General features: G+C 52.0%; 1 protein-coding gene across 2 annotated transcripts in view; it reads right to left on the bottom strand.

Moving 5' to 3' along the window:
• The window catches only part of PDE9A (phosphodiesterase 9A), a 104,338-nt gene that overhangs the window by 66,329 nt on the left and 18,405 nt on the right, over positions 1-19,604 (bottom strand). For both annotated transcript variants that reach the window (XM_019963052.2, XM_019963059.2), the window contains exons 2-3: positions 7,538-7,608; positions 6,178-6,255 (exon numbers count right to left, since the gene is read on the bottom strand). In XM_019963052.2, coding sequence (XP_019818611.2) covers positions 6,178-6,255; positions 7,538-7,608 — 149 coding nt within the window. The remainder of the gene's footprint in view (positions 1-6,177; positions 6,256-7,537; positions 7,609-19,604) is intronic.

The following is a 19,604-nucleotide window of genomic DNA, read 5'->3' as shown; positions in this document are numbered from 1 at the left end:
TCACCAGTAATCAAGAGACCCACAGTGGTGGGGAGAGGATACTGGTGATGTCACCACAGATTGAAGGTCATGGTCCCTGACATACAAGGACCCCCAGCAAAGCTGGGGATGGGGGAGATGATTAAGTCAATGGGAAACAGGCAAAAAATAGGAACAGGAAATGGTTGACAACAGTTAACAAAAATAAAGAGAGGCACCCCAACAAAGAGGCTATTTTTTAACCCAACGGTTTAGCAAAATTCTAGAAGCAGATGACCAGAGTGCTACAGGGCACAGGGAATCAGACTCCGACAGGTACTGCTGGTGGGCGTATGGACTGCCAGCACCCTGGGGACAGCAACCACGGAGTCAAGTTTAAAATCCACGGTCTCATCAGGTGAACCTGGGAATGACAGCAGTAACGCCTTTGATTCTCTCTTACGGCAGCGACCCCCCCGCTTCTGGCCCCAGGGCCTGGTTTCACGGAAGACAGTTTTCCACGGACGGGGGAGGTGAGGGGGAGACTCTGGGATGATTCAACTGCGTTACATTTATCATGCACTTTACTTCTAGTATTATTACATCTGCTCCACCTCAGATCATCAGGTATTAGATCCTGGAGTTTGGGCACCCCTATCTCACCGGGGTATCTTCATATGCCACTTATTCATTCATTCAGCACATTTTTTCACTGAGTGCTCAGTGTGGTTGGGTTCTGGTGACATAACAGCGAGCCAGACAAAAAGGCTTTGCCCTCACGGACCCAACGTTCCACGGTCAAGTACACCTTGAAAGGACATGGCTGCTGCCTTTTGAATGGCTAAGAAATACTCAGGCCCCTCTCCACTGGGGGTGGATGATGCCTCAGCTGAACCGTGGAAGGTCGAGAGGTTGTTAAAAAGATGGAGACAGTGTCCAAGTACCGAGGTGGAGGGATGCCCACGACACTTCATTAGGAAGATGGAGCAAGAGACAGGGTCACAGCGAGTCAGCCAGCTAAGCCCTGGAGGAAGAAGGCATAGGTGCTGGAAGGATGCACACCAAACACCGAGCCTGGGTGTGAGCTGAGCCACTTCAGGCACGTCTGACTCTGTGTGGCCCCACAGACCAAAGCCCACCAGGCTCCTCTGTCCGCGGGATTCTCCAGGCAGGAATTCTGAAGCGGGTTGCCGTGTCCTCCTCCAGGGGATCTTTCTGACCCAGGCGTCTCTGGGACGTCTAACTGCATTGGCAGGTGGGTCCTTTGCCTCCAGTGTTAACTGGGCTCATACCTGTGGTTTAATGGTTTCCAGGCCACAGAAAAAAATTGTCTGCAATGTAAAATGCCGATAAAGTATAAAAATAACAGCCGCGTGGCACTGTGGCTGGTGGACAGACAACTCCAGGAGCCTCTCAGACCTTGGCCTCCCACGAGGGTCCTCCTGGGAAAGAGTACGGACGGGCAAGGCCCCCAGACCTCCTCAGGGAAGCACCTTGCCTAGAGAAAGGGCCTCTTCCGAAGACCCCTGGAAGCTGGTTATTTGGGATGTGGGTACCTTCACTACAGAGGCTTCACAGTAATGGTATTCGGGTCCTGGCAGATCACAGAGCACCCTCCTCAGAACCCACGCAGCGTGAAGCGTGGTCCCACCTGCTGAGCCCGTGGCAGGGAGGGCTTGGCCAAGGTAGTACCAGTAGTCTTGGTCTTCACACTGACAAACTGAGCAGGGTGACTCCATCTTCCCTGGTTCCCCCCACCCTAGCAGGCGTCAGCCTCGTCAGCTTGCAGACTGTGGGAGGCAGAGCTCCGGGAGGGGGAGCTCACTGAAACCCCCCGAATGTGCATGGAGCTGACTGTGAACCAGCTGTGGCGTGCTCCGAGCCATGTGTTGGCCCCACCCAGGAGAGGAGTGAGGGGCTGGGGTCTGGGTAACCAAGTGAGAGGGTGGAGAGCCACGGCGAGGCGACCGTCACCACCCCCTCTCCTCCTCCCTCCGCACCCCTCCCCCATAAGCAGCACTGACACCGGGGCCGTGGGGAGAGAGGGAGCCTGGCGCTTTCTCTCCCTCCCCCTCATCCCTGTTTCTCTTTTCTCCCCCTCCTCTGCAGCCACAAGACTGTCTCTCCTCCGTTCCTCCCCACAGACCTGATGCAGGTGTGGGAGGTGGTAGTGAATCAGAGCAGGTGAGGGAGGTGGGTGGAGGGAGAGGCAGAGCTGTGCATCCCAGCACACTCAGACCACAGCTGGGCCCTGCAAAATGGCACTTGGCTCCTCCATCCTTAATCCTCTTGATTCTCAATGGCAGGAATGTTCTCAGAACCAGTCACAGCGTTTCCACGAATGAATAAACTCCTGCCTCAGCCCGAAAATGAGTTGCAGCTTCATTATTTCTTCCTCAACAACAGGACCAACATAAACCACTTTCCACTTGCCTTGAACTTGTATTTGTCTTTTTCTGAAATGTAACTATGTCTTTTCAAACATGTTTAGTGGGAGCCAGGATGGAATCCAGGAGGCATTTTCCCAGCTGGCGTACGTGGTCACATACACCACCCATGCAAGTGCTCAGCCATTTCATGCAGTGGGCACCTCACGTATCACAGCTTGGCTAAAACTGGAACTAAAGGAGTGATTATGTCACACGTGTGCTGTGCCCTCCTGGCTCTTCCCTCTCTCCACATGCTCTGCCCTGTGCCCCATCTTTCCCTGAACTATTTAAGCGCCTGTTTCTCTCCTTTGATGAGGGTCTTGAAGCATTAGTGGCAGAAACAGAAGGTGTTCTCAGGAGGCAACATGCCTGTCAGTGGGACACCATGGGATCCAGAATGTCCCCAGTCCAGCAAGGACCAGATGCTCGGTCCCTCTAAGCAGGATCTGAGCAAAGTTGGGACGTGTCTACTTGCATTTGCTGGTTTTCAGGAATCGGGTGGTTAGCAATCAGCTTTCTTACCATTTCCAAAAGAAAGAGGAAGCCACTCAGCCCACTATTTGATAAGAGCCCCTCTGACTTAGGTGAATATATGCCAGGTTATTTAAACTGCTGGTCTGAAACATTCACTGATTATTAAGACAAGAAGTATTTTGAAGACAGAGTCAGAAGGTCATGAAATTTGGCTTGAAACGACCTGAAAAGATTAATATAAGAGATGGGGCACCCTGATTTCTGATCGGTATCCAGCTGATCACCGTCAAGAGTCCTTGGAATTTGGAGAAAAGACTGTGAAAACGCCCCATGAGAACATGACCTGGGCAGAAGGCAGGTGAGGTGGACCATCTGATGCCCCCAGGGAGCCCCTCTTGCAAGGTGGTTCCTGAGTCTGAGGCTGGCGGGGGTGGGGGTGGGGGGTGGACAGGCACTGACCAGGCTGGCAAGGCTGAGGGGCTGCAGGGTCTTCAGAGATGGAGGAAGCTGGAGGGACACAACCTGATGTGACTGTCTTCTGAGAAGAAGCAAAATTCATCCAGCACTTACCAAAAAGGGAAACCCTGTGTCTGGTGGGCATGACCTTCTGGTCACTGCTGGGGTCAAGGGCAGTTTCCTAGGTTTCCCACACTTTACATCTGTGATTCTGGTGTCACATGTTCAAATCACCTTTGTTGTGGTTAGCCCCTCAGTCGTCTGACTCTTTGCGACCCCATGGACTGTACCCCACCAGGCTCCTCTGTCCATGGGATTCTCCAAGCAAGAGTACTGGACTGGGTTGCCATTTCCTTCTCCAGAAGGTCTTCCCGACCCAAGGATCGAACCTGGGCCTCCTGCACTGTAGGTGGATTCTTGACCACTGAGCCACTGGGGAAGCCCTGGAATCACCTGGTGAGCTTTAAAAATAAATCCCTCACAAATTTGAATTTACTAGGTCCTAGGGGGGACTGGTCATCAGCACCTTTTTGAAGATCCCTGGTGGTTTACACCTTTAGTCAGGGCTGACAGTCACTGTTCTGTTGGGCTAGATCACACTATGCATATATAAAGTGGGCAGGACAGCCCAGTGGCAGCTGGAACGGTGGTACTGGAGAGCAGGAGGCAAAGGAGCAGATGGGAGGCCTGGACGGGGGCTCGGGTGTGAAACCTTGGGAATACTGCCTCCTCAGGGCTGAGAGCAAGAAAACAAACACAGACGGGGAGAAGCTGGAGGCGGAAACTCCAAAAATGGAAAAGGCCCACAACCCCAAATGCAGGGAGTGGGTGAAGGCAGCAGACGGAGATGCTCAGTGGCCAGAATGGTGATCAAGGGGGTCCCGGCCAACATCACCACCACCTGGGAACCTGCGGAAATGCCAGTTCTGGGGACCCACCCCGGACCTAGGGAACCAGATGGAGGGGTTGGAGAGCAGGAGGGAAGAGGCTCTGCTTCAACCAGCTCCTGGGGATGCACATGAGGCTGGTGGTCTGGGGGCAACGTGTAGGTCTGCAAAGAGAAAGTTGTGGGGACCACTAAAACCAGTCCCCAGCCTCTGCGCCATAGACCTTCGGGCAGGTGAGTCTGGGGTGGGGGGTGGGGCTGGCCCTTGGCTCGGGGACATGGAGCAGCAGCCCTGGTCTCTGCCCTCTGGGTGCTAGACACCTGTCCCCGCTGTGGCAGCCAAAACATTAGACTTCCCCCAGCGTCTCCTGGAGAACAAAACTGCACGCCATTGACAAGGGCTGGCACAGAATAAAGTGCCAAACGAGATATGATGAAGTGACAAAACAGAATAGACAACCTACAAACTGCTTTAACTAATTCAGGAAACACGCAGCTTTGCTCCATCAGAGACCAGATCACATGGACAGGACACTTCCCCTCTGATGACATCATTTTGTCTTGTGGACGTCAAGGGTGACAGGTCACTCGTGCCTTTTCTCATGAATACAGATCTGGGTCAGGCTGGAGCTGGTGCTGCAATTTACAACAATGTTCTTGGAGTCTTTGGGGATTCAATTAGCATTCTTCCTTCCGGGGAGCCCGGAGCCGATAAGCTGAGCGTAATCAGCGCCAGAGCACGTGGGAGCAGAAACTCCTGATGATGAAATTAAAAATTCAGGAGACTGATGGACACAAAAGGAGGGGGAGGGGAGGCCTGGCAGAAGCACCCAGTGCTCAGGGCAGGACAGTACTGGCCGCCCACCACTGAGCTCAAAGGACAGTGGAGGTTGTTCGAATGTTCCAGGACTTCGTACCTCCTGGGTACGGCTTTCTGCACCAAAGCCTGGCAGTTCTCACTGGCAGTCCTTGCTGGTGACTGGGGGCCCTGCACCAAGGTCCGAGTGATAACTGACGTTTGCTCAGCTCAGATCTGCACGCACCTTGGGTCGGGGGAAACTTTAAGGCACTTACATCGGAGGTCCCAGGGACCGCATCCCAGGAGCCTAAATATTTCCACACTGCCATCAGGCAGCCAGGGGCCCTCCGGTGGCTAGGACATGAGAGGGTCTGCCTGGACACGCCCCCTCCTGCAGGCTGGAGCAGCTGTATCAGTCCACTTGGATGGCTGGGTTGACCCGTGTTGCTCAGAGGGAGATGCAGTGAGCGGCAGGAGCAACAGGCAGGGGTCCCCAGGGTACCCCATGCCCAATCTCGCTCCCGCTCCCAGCCTCGCATGGAACATGGTTTGGATCCTGCCTGGCCCCACTGAAAATATAAAGTGGGGACCGCCAGGGACTCCGGCTGCTGGGCAGAGGGCCGGGCACGAGTGGGAGGCTCTGCTTAGTCCTCATCTTCCCTCTGGCCACAAGTGGTCAGGCTGTTCTACTGATATTCACAAATGTGTTTACTGCCCAAGCCTCTACCTCTCCGGCCTCTCCTGGTTCCGTTCCTCCAGCGCCCAGGCTTCCTCCCATCACTGGGCAGAGTAGCTGGTGGGCAGCACTTGCTCAAGGGGTCAATGCCCAGTGTCACCAGGTGCTCTGGTCAGGGAATCTCCTGCTCTGATGGACAGGGGCCAGCTCTGCTGCTGTCACTTAGTCCTCGGCTTCCCCAGCTGTAACTACCCCCTCAGAGGGCTCCTGTGGACCCTCCGCAAGGTCCCTGGCCACGCTTAGAGCTGCTGCTTTCCTGGAAAGTGACAAGTTCTGGACAGTAACCGGAAGCCTCCTACCCAGACTCTCCCATCTTTGGTTTAAACGCGGATTTCCCTGCATCTGCACATTAAGAAAACAACCCTGGAGACCCCGGCGTGCCTGCAGAGAGCAGTCAGACATGGCGAGAAAGAGCTGATGAAGCCTGCCAGCCACTTACCGTTCTGAATTGGCGGGCATGGTGGGGTCAATGGAGACCATGGCATCATCCGTGGTCAGGAGGGAGATGGTGGTGTTCCTGGAAGACAGGAGAAGCTGTTGTCTTCACCCTGATGTTGTCTCCTGGGTGCACACTTGAATCTGGGCCTCCCTTGAGGTAGGAACCTGAGCACCAGGCGGTCCTGCCCAAGGGGCTCTGAGTGGTCAGCCCCAAGACTCTGGCCTCAGCTTGGTAACAGAATTAAGGGTTGCAGGTGCACTTTTAAGTGCTCAACAGATGTGTAAGTCATTTGAAATGGGAATTGGAGAGAGTCTAATTTGTTGAGTTGGGAGGCTCAATAAAACTGTGGTAAAGTAGAAATGAACATTTATATCAGCCGGTAATGAATTCAGGGTTTGCTTTTCCCTTTCATTTCCTGGGGGAGTCCATCTAAACAGGCAAAAAGCTCTCCTACTAAACAGTTTTAAGAGGATAAGTTGAATCTTCCTCTAACCTCCATCTCTGGGGGCCTCTCACCCAAGGTGTTGCATTAATCATACGACTTAACTCTGGTTTTCAGTTGTGTATTTTTAAAATCTGCGCCGTGGCAGTGACACCTGAATCGCAGGGTTGTTCTAAAAAGGAATATATATTTATTTCTTAGCACACTGCTTATCAAAAGATGCCCCAAACTGTGGGCCATTTCTTGCTGCTCCAAGCTGCCATTTGCTGTAATTTCAGGCATGTGACCTATTGCCTGACTCTCCTTTTCTCACCTGACTCTGAAAGGTCCTGACTGTTCTTCCTTCTCACCCTCCTTGACCTGGGTCGTAACTTTAAAGTTAACTGCAGGTCAAAGTTATTCCTGATTACTCTCTATAGTCACGAAGTTAGGACAGAAAATTCACTTGCTAGAACAAACTGCTGACTGTGGTTCTCGAGGGTAGGTTTCTGGTCTTTTCAACTTATTTCTGATATCAGTTTTTTTCTTAAATGTTGATCTGGATCCCTGGGTCATCTGGGGCTGGGGGATCACAGCCTAAACATTACCACCCTTCTTTATCCTTTCTCCCAAAACAAAGGAATAAATGAAAGAAAGAAAAAAAAGAAACTTTTAAAACAGCAGTTTCTGCCTAATCCTGCCCAACGGTTCACTCCACTAACACAGCTATGATTGTTGGTGGGCAGCCGGCAGCGGTGGCTGAAACCTCCAGGGACTCATCCATTGATTCGAAAGGTCCCATGTGCAAGGTGCAAGGTGAGTCCATCAACCCTTCCAGGCCTCCCATCCCCTACACTCAGCCACTCGGCCCCCCAGGTACCTGCCCCTCCGGGTGAATTTAAAGGCAACCCTCTGGTGGGGTGACTCTGAGTCACTCACCGAGGCAGGCCGGTAGCGATGCAGAACAGGTCCATAATATCACTGGAGTTGCAATACTTGCTAAAGACCACCTGCAAAAACAGAAGCACATGGCTGTGAGGGGCGGGCAGGAGTGGGGCAGCTGGTTTCCACGGTGATGTCAGATTCCAGGGGGTTCTCTCTGCTCCCGACCTGCAGGTTAATCTTACAAAGAAAAAACCAAAATCACCGTGAGCTCTGGAATGCTACATGCACATCTCATTGAATTGACTTATACAAGTTGAGGAAAACATGACTCTCTTGTTCGTTGAAGAGTTGTGAGAAACAATGCTGTCACCCAGGTAAACACACTGGCAGGTGACAGGCTGCCCTGTGCCCCACTGGGGACGTTGATGTACCACCCACAACCTCGGCTTAATCATGCCCCATCTTGCGGGGCGGGTGCGGGAAGCTCAACGACCTCTGGGGCCATTATGTTAAAAAACAATTTCAAGGTCATCAGCTTAAAAATAAAAGATTGCCCTTTAGGATTTGGGGACTGGGGCTGCAGGACTAAATCAGACAGGGAATCACAATGAGAAAGGATGTGGTTGGAACCGTGGGTCCACACAGGGAACAAATTTCACGCAACGCAATTAATTCTGCACCCAGCCTGGGTGTCCAGTCCTGGCTGGACAGGAGAGAAACACGTTCACACCTGCACCTTTTGTCCGAGGGGTCTCGACTGTGAGTGTGGGCTCCAGAATCGCTCCCTGGGAGAGGGGACTTCAAGTACAGCCTGCGGTTGTTCTCCAAGGCTGGACGGTGCATGGACAGTCCCCGCCAAGGCTCCTGTTTTCATCACAATAGCTGTTTTCCTTCAGTGTTCTCCCTGGAATGGCTGTAAGGCCCCTCTGCTCACCAGCAGGAGTGGGCAGAGCCTCTCCACTGAACATGGGCAGAGCCACGTTGAACAGAGTGGGGATTTTTCAGTGCCCAGAGCACTGTTTTTTTTCAGCCAGATCAGACTGCATCTTTTTTAATTGGAAAGAGTGAAATAGAGCAAGCAGATATTTTCCCCACAAACGTGGCCGTTCCCTGACTACCACAGCTCCTGTGTGCCACTGGCCTGGCAACGCTGAGACAAAGCCAGCACCCCCGTCCAGGCTGCCCACTCCATCCCCCACCCCAGGCGGTGTCTGCACTCCCCAGTGACGGGGCCATTGATGGGCACTGTCCACCCGCGGCCACCATCCTGGCTCAATGCAGGTCCACCAGGACCCCTGCAGCACCCCCCGCATTGGCCCTGCAGGCTCCCGGCCCAGCACCCAGCCTCAGTTTCTAGAACTCAGGCCTGGTGGTGCTGCCTTTCTGTGCAGAAGCCTTTGCTGCCCTGTGCGTCCACGGTGGAAGGAAGGTCCACCTCCCCGCTGGGCTCCTGAGGTTCTGGAGTGTGTCCCTGGAGCCTGTGTCCTGGCCAAGCCCTCAGCCCGCCTTCACTCTAGTCCACGGGCACCCCTCCCTGCCCTCTTTGGTTCCAGGGCCCTGCTTCCCAGGGGCTCTCCTCCCCTCTCTTCCTCCCAGCCATTAGGACTTGGCGCAGCTCCTCCACAGGGCCTCCCAGCTCCACTGCCAGCAGGCTCTTGCTTTCATCCATCGTATTCTCAGGACAGCACACCTACAGGGCCCCCGGCACAGGCTTTCATTCTCACTTTGGCTTCTAGGGCTGCGCCTGTGTGGGGTGAGGTATGGAGTCTGGCCATCCCACCACTGACGAGGGGCCATTTCTGACTTTCCCGTTTGAACCTTTCTGAAGTTCATGTCCATTTGGTGCAGACTGACTTTGTGGGTTTTCTCCAGACCCCAGTAAAGGGCAGGGGTGGGTGGAGGCAGAGGGTAGGGCAGCTTTGTCTGTGAACATTCGATTTGCCCGAAGATTCCAGAAAGGGGTGAGGCGGCTTGCAGGTCATGACCAGATACTGGTCAGGAGTGGAGCATGGCTCCAGGAAGTCACGACTGAGCAGGCCCTCCCCAGGGAAGACAGACCCAGAGCCTGGAATATCCGGGGAACCTCGACAAGAAGTGAGTCTGCCCAACTTTATAAGCACCGCTGATGAAATCTAGAGGCGAGTCTTTTGTGATGGTTTCCTAGCCTCAGGATAGCGAATAATAGAAGCTGTAAAAAGTCCAATTATGAAGTCTTCCAGCAAAGCAAGTCCAGGAGCGCCCAAGGGGCTCACTGCCATTCTCGCTGCCCCTTGTGACTGATTCAGCTCAACCCAGGGAGGGAGGCCAGCCTTCTCCTGTGTCCAGAACAGGCTTAGAGATTATTTTTAACACCAGGCTGGAGGGTAGGGGGCTGGAAGGAAATCAGGAATAAGCAGAAAAGACTGCATTGGGTGTCTTCCATTGCAATGGAAAATCATGCTGTGTCCACCGGTAAATCCATTTCAGCAGGCCTCTACTGTACAGAAATGCCCGGTTCTTTGATTTCTCTTTTGAACCAGTTGTGACTTCTTACCAGTTTCCTTCTTCGGCTAAGACATTGTTAGGGTAAAATTCTTTGATGTGTGGCCACTTTACATGTGTGTTTGATCAGGCTTTCACCTTATTATTAATAGTTGAGAAGCCTTTAGTGGGGACAACACAGGTGAGAAGCTAGGGCTGGAACATCACATGAACCCTAACATCAGCAGCACGTGACTCTAACGTGGGACACGCCCAGACAGCCCAGCTCTTCGCCAGGTGCCAGAAGAAGCTTCCGGCCTAGAAGGATTATTCCTGGCGTGGGAAAGCAGCCCGTGCCCCACAAATGCGTGGTTGGCGTGGGAAGATCCCCCAGCAGCCTGGTCAGGGGGGCACAAGGCTCTCTGTTCCCACGCTGAATCATTCTGCAAATCCTTTATCCTCAATCCAGAAATAAACAGCAGTTAAAAAAAAAAAAGTGTTGGTGAAATGAAACTTATAAGTGAGATGTGGAGACAGCAAGATTAACAGAGGAATAAAGATTTTATATTGCCATCCGACTAGAGGCAGAACCGGCTGCCGTTCATCAGTAAGCACAACGGATCACCCCAACCCTTCCATGGGGTTTGACTGGCAGCTCTGCAATATGAACACAAGAGAAGAGAAACAAATGAGAACCCAGAGGCCTCTCGTCTGCAGAACGCTGATCGTTCCATGTATTCAGCCGGGACCTGTGAAGGTCACAGGGAACTCTGGTGCTGGAACCTACTGGTTGCCTGCAGAGTTGGACACTCAGGGAGCGCCAACCACCTGCCAAGCCCCGTTCCAAAGGGCCCCCAAGGGAAGCAGCACACAGAGGTGGACAAGGCTCCCTTGGGCCCAGCTGGCAAGTGGTCAGGGAGCCAGGACCACAGCCCAGGTCTCCCTCTGGTCAGTGCACACGTGACCCAAACACAGGCTCTTTGTGTGTGTGTGTGTGTGTGTGTGTGTTTAGTCGCTCAGTTATATCTGACTCTTTGCAACCCCATAGACTGTAGCCTGCCAGGCTCCTCTTTCCATGGGATTCTCCAGGCAAGAATACTGGAGTGGGTTGCCATTGCTTCCTCCAGGGGATCTTTCTGACTTTACTAAGCAATTTGGAGCTGGTGGCAATTGGGGTGAGTCCCAGGGTCACGGGACCCAGGCCGACCACACCGGCCACCAGTGAGATCACTGCGGGAACGGCCCTGGAGAAGAGAGGGGAGGGAGGCCAGACCACAGGGGGCAGGGGGAGGGGTAGGAGAGCCCAGCATCTTGAGTTGGCACCAGCACGGTTCTGTTTCTTGGTACCGACAGCACATCCACCAACACACTTAGAAACCAGGGCTGGCGACTGTGTGACAGATGGTCAGAGCGCTGCCAACCAGCGTCCAGGTGGGCTCGGGGCTAAAGAGATGGGACTGCAGTTTCTAAAGGCTTGGGGGTGACTTCTTATTCATTCTGAGTCTGGAGGTCTCCTCCAGGGACGGGACCCTATTGCGTTTTCATCTCTCTCCCCTGGGAGACCCCCTTCAGAGGTTCATGGAGGGGAGGATGCACAAAGTGGCTCCCGAGTTCCCGTGTTCCAGCCACACACTGCTGTCCATGTGTCAAAAAGCAGGTGGACGGATGGTGTCCAAGCCCCCAGGCAGCTTAGATAATCGAGTTTCTGGTTTCGAGGTTAGGAGGATGGAGATTTGATCATTGCCCAGCGGGGCTCCTGGCGGGCACTCTGTGGTCTTCCTGCAAACAAGCCAGAAGGGAGGGGTTTCATGTTCCTCGGGAGAGGTTCCAACCAGGACTTCTTGCTGAGAGACATGGCTACGTGTTTCAGCACTGGGACACTGTACAGGAGAGGGGACCCGCGTGAATACAGAGTGGCTGAGCTGATCCAGAGTGGAAACCGATTATGATGGGGTGGGCGGGAACCAGGACACAGGTCACCCAGCAATGGGGAGGGGTGGGACTCTAGGCTTCAGAGGGAGCTGCACAGGCCCTGAGGTTCACCCACAGATGGGGGCAGCCCCACCCATGCGTGCTGGACCTGTTCCAACAGGGAGGATCTTTCACCTCCTGAGAGGGCCCTGCGTTCACCTCCCCAACTTGGCTCATGGACCCTTCCAGGGCTCCCCCGATTCTGCCTCTCCATTCAGGCTGTGATCTGGCTCACCTGCCGTGTTTGTGTGTGTGTGTGTGTGTGTGTGTGTTAATCTGGAGGGTGCAGAATTAAGCCCAAAGTGTACTATTTTTCGGGCTTCCCTGGTGGCTCGGTGGTAAAGGATCTGCCTGTCAATGCAGGAGACATAGGAGATGTGGGTTCGATCCCTGGATCAGGAAGATCTCCCAGAGAAGGGAATGGCAACCCACTCCAGTATTCTTGCCTGGGGAATCCCATGAACAGAAGAGCCTAGTGGGCTACAGTCCACGGGGTCACAAAGAGTCAGACGTGACTGAGCGACCAAACAGCAGCAGCAGCAGCAGTCTGGTTCCCAGTTTGGAGTGGCTGGTGCAGTGAGATATCTCTGGCAACCAGCCCATCCCTTCAGCAATGGACTCTGCTGTGGGGAAACCTCCTGTACTGTGACACACAGGGTTTTATGCAGCTCAGACTCTGTCCCCTGGGTCTCTGACTTCACTCCCTGCCCCTGTCTGTGCATCCGTGACCGTGGTACATGGCCGGCCAGCCCCATGACAGTCATGGCTGCTAAGAAAAGATGCTGTGTTCCATCTTCACCAGCGTCAGCTCTGATTTTTGCAGTACGCACTTGAGGGTTATGGCCCCGACACTCACAACTTGAAATTCACATGTAAAATTCACATAGGTGAACTTCTTAAACCAAAGTTTCCCAAAATGCTGGTATTAATGTCCATTACCTGCTCTCCTCTGTCTTTTTGCTTCCCCCTCTTTAAGGTGGCGGATGAAGGAGTCCAGGGTTGGCTCCCAGCAGTCCAGGCACAGAACGAGCCTGGAGGCCGTGGCTGGGGCATTCAAACACAAGAAAGATCGGGTGTAGCATCCTTCCATTTGGTCTCCACAGGTGAAAATGACTTGTCATGGTCCCTGCCCCATTTACTCTGGCCATTTCAGCATCTACTCAGCCCAAATGTGGCTGCCGAGTAAATATTTCCCTTCTGAGTAACTGGGAGCCCACATGGGAGGGGCAGTGGTTAAGAGAGCAGAGCAACCTAGAAAGCTGAGAGACAACCAAGACAACCTTTGAGCACCCTCAGGGGCTGCGATGATCGCCCTTTCATATCTTGGTGCCCTGAGCTCTGTTTCCTAACTCTGTCTGAGGCACTTCCTTGCAGCTGCTGAGAACATTTCTTGCTGGGTTTGTCAAACTCTAGTTTGGGTTGGCTTAAAGTCAGTGACCACTGGAAGCTGTGGGTTTCTCACTCGACATTTGTGGCTCCACGCTGTGAAACACTCCCAGTCCTGGACAAATGAGATAACCAAGTGGCAATTTAGGTTTGGGCTGAGTTTTGCAGTCTGGGAAGCCAAAACCTACCACGATCACAAAAGAGGAGTTCAATGTGTGGATGCTGGGCAGGGACCAGGCACCAGGCGGGACGATGGCTGGTCGGAGACCTCCCGAGAGAGTAGTGCGTCCCTGGGAATTCTCTCTGGGAGGCCGGCTACAGTTTTTTTCTTGAGAGAGACATCTCACAGGGCTCATAAACCAGGATGGCATTACTTCCCTTTCAAAGTCATTAAACATTATCTGTGTCAGTTAAGTTGTGCTTTTGGGGTTGGTTGTAAAACATGCAATTACGTTCATTGTTTTGCTGTGATGCTCACACTGAATGTAAAATTTTTTATCAACTGCCTTAGCAACAAATTTCACAGAGCATCTTTGAACTTGGAGTAATGAATCTTGAGCAAAATCTTCTTAATTATAATTCTAGTGCAGTTTTTTTTTCCCCAACGTGATTTTAAATGGCTACAGCTGAAGAAGAGAGTGATTGAGGTGGGGAGGTCTGCAGACACCAGGATGTGAGGTCCTGAAGGAGGGAGGGGAGAAAGGCAGGTTGTCCTTTTGGAGGGCACATGGCGAGCTCTGCTGCTCCAGGTGGTTCCCAAGCTCTGCTTCCTCCTCTGTTGATCAGACCTGGAGGCTCTGGTCCCCTCCTTGCTCCATCCACGTGGACTATGGATCTCAGCCCCCAGCATCTTAAATCTAACACTTCACCACAGCTGTATTTACTCTTGTATCTTGATGATGATGAATTATGCATATCCCACTGACATCAGAAATCTCCACCCAGCCAAATGAGGGTACTGACTTCTAAAAATAGCCAAACTGGCCTCCAAGAAATGGAAGGAAAATCATCACACTGGTAAGAATGACAAAGGGACGGAGAGCCCAAATCTGGAAGCGACCCAGATGCCCTTCAACGGGTGAATGTTAAACAAACTCTGGTCCATCCGCACTGTGGATGAATTATTGATCTAGACAGCTGAGATGGATCCCAAGAGATGTACGCTATGTGAATAAAAGTTAACCCCCAAAGCTTACTACTGGATGGCTCCACTCATATGACATTTCTACTATGACAAAGAGAGAGAGAACAGACAGCACTGGGGTGGGGTGGGGGTGGGGGTGGAGGAAGGAGGTGGGTGTGGTCATGAAAGGGCTGGACTGTCTTCTGCCATGACTGTGGTGGAGGATACCAGACCCTACGCATGTGATTAAATTGTACAACTCCATATACGCCCTCAAATGAGCACAAGAAAATGAGGAAGTCTGAATAAGGCGGGGGACTGTCCCACTGTAATATCCTGGCCATGACCCCAGACTGTAACTTTGCAGGACGTCACACTGCGGGGAACAGGGTGAAGGGCACACAGATCCTTCCGTGGTATCGCTTACAACTACATGCTAGTCTTCACGTTTCCCCAAGGGCTTATCCGAATAAACACACCAGCTCTGGCTGGGGGTGGAGAGAGGGACACCCTTTGAGGAACATGTACCCAGGTGGCCCTGCTGGGAAGAACTGCGGCCACATGTGTGCCCTCTGACCCAGTATCCTGTTTCCAGAAACAGATTTTAATCTAAATTTTAATTTTAATCTAAAACTAAAACTAACAGCAAACTTTAATAATAATAAGAGCATTCATGGGGACATTCCTGGTGGTCTGGTAGTTAAGACTCCACACTTCCAATGCTGGGGCCGTGAGTTCGATCCCTGATCAGGGAACTAAGATCCCACATGCTATGCTGTGCGGCCAAAAAAATAAAAACTTTTATGAAGTGCTAGACTGTGTTCTGGTCACTTCCCAGGCTTGGGTCCAAACCACTGCCCTGCACGGGCCCTTTGCAAGCAAAGAGCTAGTGGAGGTGTTCCTCTTGTGTTCATTACTGCTGAGAAATGGAATTAAGCTAAACGTCTCAAAACAACAAAACGATTGCATCTTAAGTAAGTCTCCACGATGGAACATTATATAGGCACTAAAATCATGATTTTGAACACTGCTGCTTCTGTCATGCTGAGTGACAATGATCAAAAGAAAAAATTATGTTAAAGAAGATGATCCTGTCCCTCTCCATCTTGCTGACAACACCAGCGGGAGAGGTCCTGAAATGTTTGCAGCAGTTTCTCCTCTCTGGTGAGCTAACGGGTTCTTCTCTTTTCTTTTTTATACTGCTCTGTAGTTTTCAAATATTCTACAAAGAATACGTGGGGCTTTTGTAGCCAAAAGGGATCTAGATCTAGAAGCTGATGTTAATAATCGATAACAGAACTGGCTTATGAATATTCCCTCCTAACAGCAGGCTGCATTGCATTTACATAAGAATCTTGGGAGAGGGAAAAAAAGGTCTTTACCATTTTTATTTGGAAAGAATACTCTTTGGCTTTAAGCCAAGAGGATGAGAAAATTAAATGACAGTTAGCCAGAGGACAAAATTCAGAATTTAAATAGCATTTGGCCAGGAATGGGGGGAGCTGCTGTGTGAGTTGGAAGCACCGGAGAAAACCAGAATGGAGAGAGAGGCAGGGACCCTGTGGGTGGGGGGACAGGGTGGGAAGGATGAGGCCGGACACCTCCCGGGATGGACAAGGAAGCAGGTCCCAGGGTTCTGTGCCAGCTGCAGGGACTCAGGCTGAGATGGGGCTGGAGGGACTGTCCATGGCCCCTGGGGGACCCGAGGCCATGCAGGCAGAAGGGGCTGCAGAGAAGGTGGTCCCCACCACCCCCACCACCACTGCCCACCAGTTCCAGTTAAGACTCGCCGCCCACACAGCGGGACTTCCTGGTGAAGAATTTCTACAGCGTCAGACCCTAACCTAATGCCCGTCACACCCCTGCATCTTCCAGACCCCACCCAAGTGAGGTTTTCAGTGACCAGGACGGGTGTAGGTAGAGTCCTCCTAGGGGGCTGCAGGGAGCCTGGGCGGGTCTCCCAGGGGTTCAGACAGCAGGTGGGGCAAGACCATCTCCGGGGGAGCTATGCCCCCAATTTGGGAAGGGGGTCTGATTGAGCAGCACTGCTCTGGAGTGAGGGCAGGGGGCGTTGGTCTGCCAGCGCTGCGACAGGTTTCCTTTCTTTAAGTAGGTCTCTGTAAACTCCTTTAGACACTAATTATAAAGCAACTGTGTGTGTGTGTGAACCGTGAACTTCCAGATTTCAGGCTGGATTTAGAAAAGGCAGAGGAACCAGAGATCAAATTACCAACATCCGCTGGATCATCGAAAAAGCAAGGGAGTTCCAGAAAAACATCTACTTTTGCTTTATTGACTACGCCAAAGCCTATGACTGTGTGGATCACAACAAACTGTGGAAAATTCTTCAAGAGATGGGATTACCAGACCACCTGACCTGTCTCCTGAGAAATCCGTATGCAGGTCAAGAAGCAACAGTTAGAACTGGACATGGAACAACAGACGCGTTCCAAATAGGGAAAGGAGTATGTCAAGGCTGCATAGTGTCACCCTGCTTATTTAACTTCTATGCAAAGTGAGCGAAAGTGAAAGTTGCACAGTTGTGTCTGACTCTTTGCAACCCCATGGACAGTATAGTTCACGAAATTCTCCAGGCCAGAATACTGGAGGGGGTAGCCTTTCCCTTCTCCAGGGAATCTTCCCAACCCAGGGATTGAACCCAGGTCTCCAGCATTGCAGGCAGATTCTTTACCAGCTGAGCCACAAGGGAAGCCCTATATGCACAGTAGATCACTCAAAATGCCAGGCTGGATGAAGCACAAGCTGGAATCAAGATTGCCAGGAGAAATATCAATAACCTCAGATATGCAGATGACAGCACCCTGAAGACAGAAAGTGAAGAAGAACTAAAGAGCCTCTTGATGAAAGTGAAAGAGGAGAGTGAAAAAGTTGGCTTAAAACTCAACATTCAGAAAACTAAGATCATGGCATCTGGTCCCATCACTTCATGGCAAATAGATGGGGAAACAATGGAAACAGTGACAGACTATTTTGGGGGGGCTCCAAAATCACTGCAGATGGTGACTGCAGCCAAGAAATTAAAAGACACTTGCTCCTTGGAAGAAAAGCTATGACCAACCTAGATAGCATATTAAAAAGCAGAGATACTACTTTACCAACAAAGGCCTGTCTAGTCAAAGCTATGGTTTTTCCAGTTGTCATATATGGATGTGAGAGTTGGACCATAAAGAAAGCTGAGCACTGAAGGATTGATGCTTTTGAACTGTGGTGTTGGAGAAGACTCTTGAGAGTCCCTTGAACTGCAAGGAGATCCAACCAGTCAATCCTAAAGGAAATCAGTCCTGAATACTCATTGGAAGGACTGATGCTGAAGCTGAAACTCCAATACTTTGGCCACCTGATGTGAAGAACCGACTCATTGGAAAAGACCCTGATGCTGGGATAGATTGAGGGCAGGAGGAGAAGAGGGTGACAGAGGATGAGATGGTTGGATGGCATCACTGACATGATGGACATGAGTTTGAGCAAGCTCCTGGAGTTGGGGATGGACAGGGAACCCTGGTGTGCTACAGTCCATGGGGTTGCAAAGAGTCAGACACGACTGAGCGACTGAACTGAACTGAACTGTGTGTGTGTGTGTGTGTGTGTGTGTGTATTAGTCACTCAGTCGTGTTCAGCTCTTCGCAATCCCATGGATGTAGCCCACATCCTCCTCTGTCCACGGGATTTTGCAGGCAAGAATACTGGAATGGGTTGCCATTTCCTTCTCCAGCAGATCTTCCTGCCCAGGGACTGAACTCTGGTCTCCTGCATTGTGATGGATTCTTCACCATTTGAGCCATTAAGGAAGCCCCTCTAAAGCAAGTTACTCAGCTGTAATAACTTAAATACCAACACATCTGGGGAGGGAGATGTCATCCTGGGTGTCAGGTCCACACAGTCAGCACCCATGAGCCTGCCCATGACTGCTGTCCTGAGACCCTAGTGGCTCGGATCTACACGCCTCCTGGCCGGAGAGTTGTAGGGCCGCCCTGCTGGGGTTTTCAGGCCTGTCCATGGCCACAGGACGGTCAGGCCAGGGCCCTCCTCATGCAGCCTTCTGGGGGTCAGTGAAATGAGCTGAAGCTCACTGGTGCTGACGCCAATGTAAGCCTGCGGCTGCCAGCCTAAACCCCAATTCCAAACTCAGTGCTCACACATGAAACCTTTCTGTTCCCACTAATTCTCCAGTGGGGGCTGTATATTTGAATTTACAGAATAAATGAGTACTAATACAGTCAGTTAACTGTTTGTATAAGCTTTACATTATAGGACTGTATGTAAAATTTTTGAGAGAAAAACAGTTCTGTTGCAAACGTTGTACAAATCACTGCACTGACTGTTGGCCCTCAGGGCAGAGGGGGCACCTGAGAGCAAGGACAGTCAGTGAGTGACTGCCCTTAGCTGGCTGCCTCTGATGGAGTGGGCCCTGGATTGGCTGCAGCCCCTGAGGTTCCCACAGTCTCACATCCCAGGATTGCCCTGAGCTGGTGCCAGGGTTGCGCACTGCTCCAGTCACATGCAGAGCAGAGGGGTGGATGGGGAGGAGTCAGAGAAGTGACTTCAGGCCCAGTTTCTCCTTTTCCAGCTTGACCCAGGGCAGGATGCTTAACCTTGAGGCTCTGACTCTTCCCCTGCAGAGTGAGCATTGTCATACCAGGGTGAAGGCTTCATCATGACATACAGAGAGCCCGGTACACAGTAAGTGCTCAGCTAAGTGGCAGCTGTGATTACAGGAGGGCCCCTTGAAATTCACAGATGTCTTCCCTGGAGATGGAGAGGCACCCCCTTGATGTACCAAGGCCACTTTCACAAGCAAGAGGCACCAAGGACACACAGCCTTGACATCAACATGTCAGCATCTCTGGGTGGTTTCACATGTTGGGATATCAGGGCCCAAGCATCCTTCTGCGTCAATAAGCTGAGGCCAAACTCTGCACCTGTGGTTATAGGTGAACAACCACCACTGCCATCACCTCCACCATCACCCCACCTCCAATGTCACCACCACCATCCCTTACTCCATTGTCATCACCACCACCATCTCCTCCTCTGCCTCCACCATCACCACCACCACCTCCACCGTGACTACCACCATCCCAAACTCCATCACCATCACCACCACCACCTCCTCCTCTGCCTCCACCGTCACCACCACTGTCCCCACCATGACTACCACCA

The sequence above is a fragment of the Bos indicus genome, chromosome 1, assembly GCF_029378745.1.
Source record: "Bos indicus isolate NIAB-ARS_2022 breed Sahiwal x Tharparkar chromosome 1, NIAB-ARS_B.indTharparkar_mat_pri_1.0, whole genome shotgun sequence".
Classification (NCBI taxonomy): domain Eukaryota; kingdom Metazoa; phylum Chordata; class Mammalia; order Artiodactyla; family Bovidae; genus Bos; species Bos indicus.
Note: the sequence above shows the minus strand (reverse complement) of the source record. Positions and strands in the feature narration are given on the sequence as shown.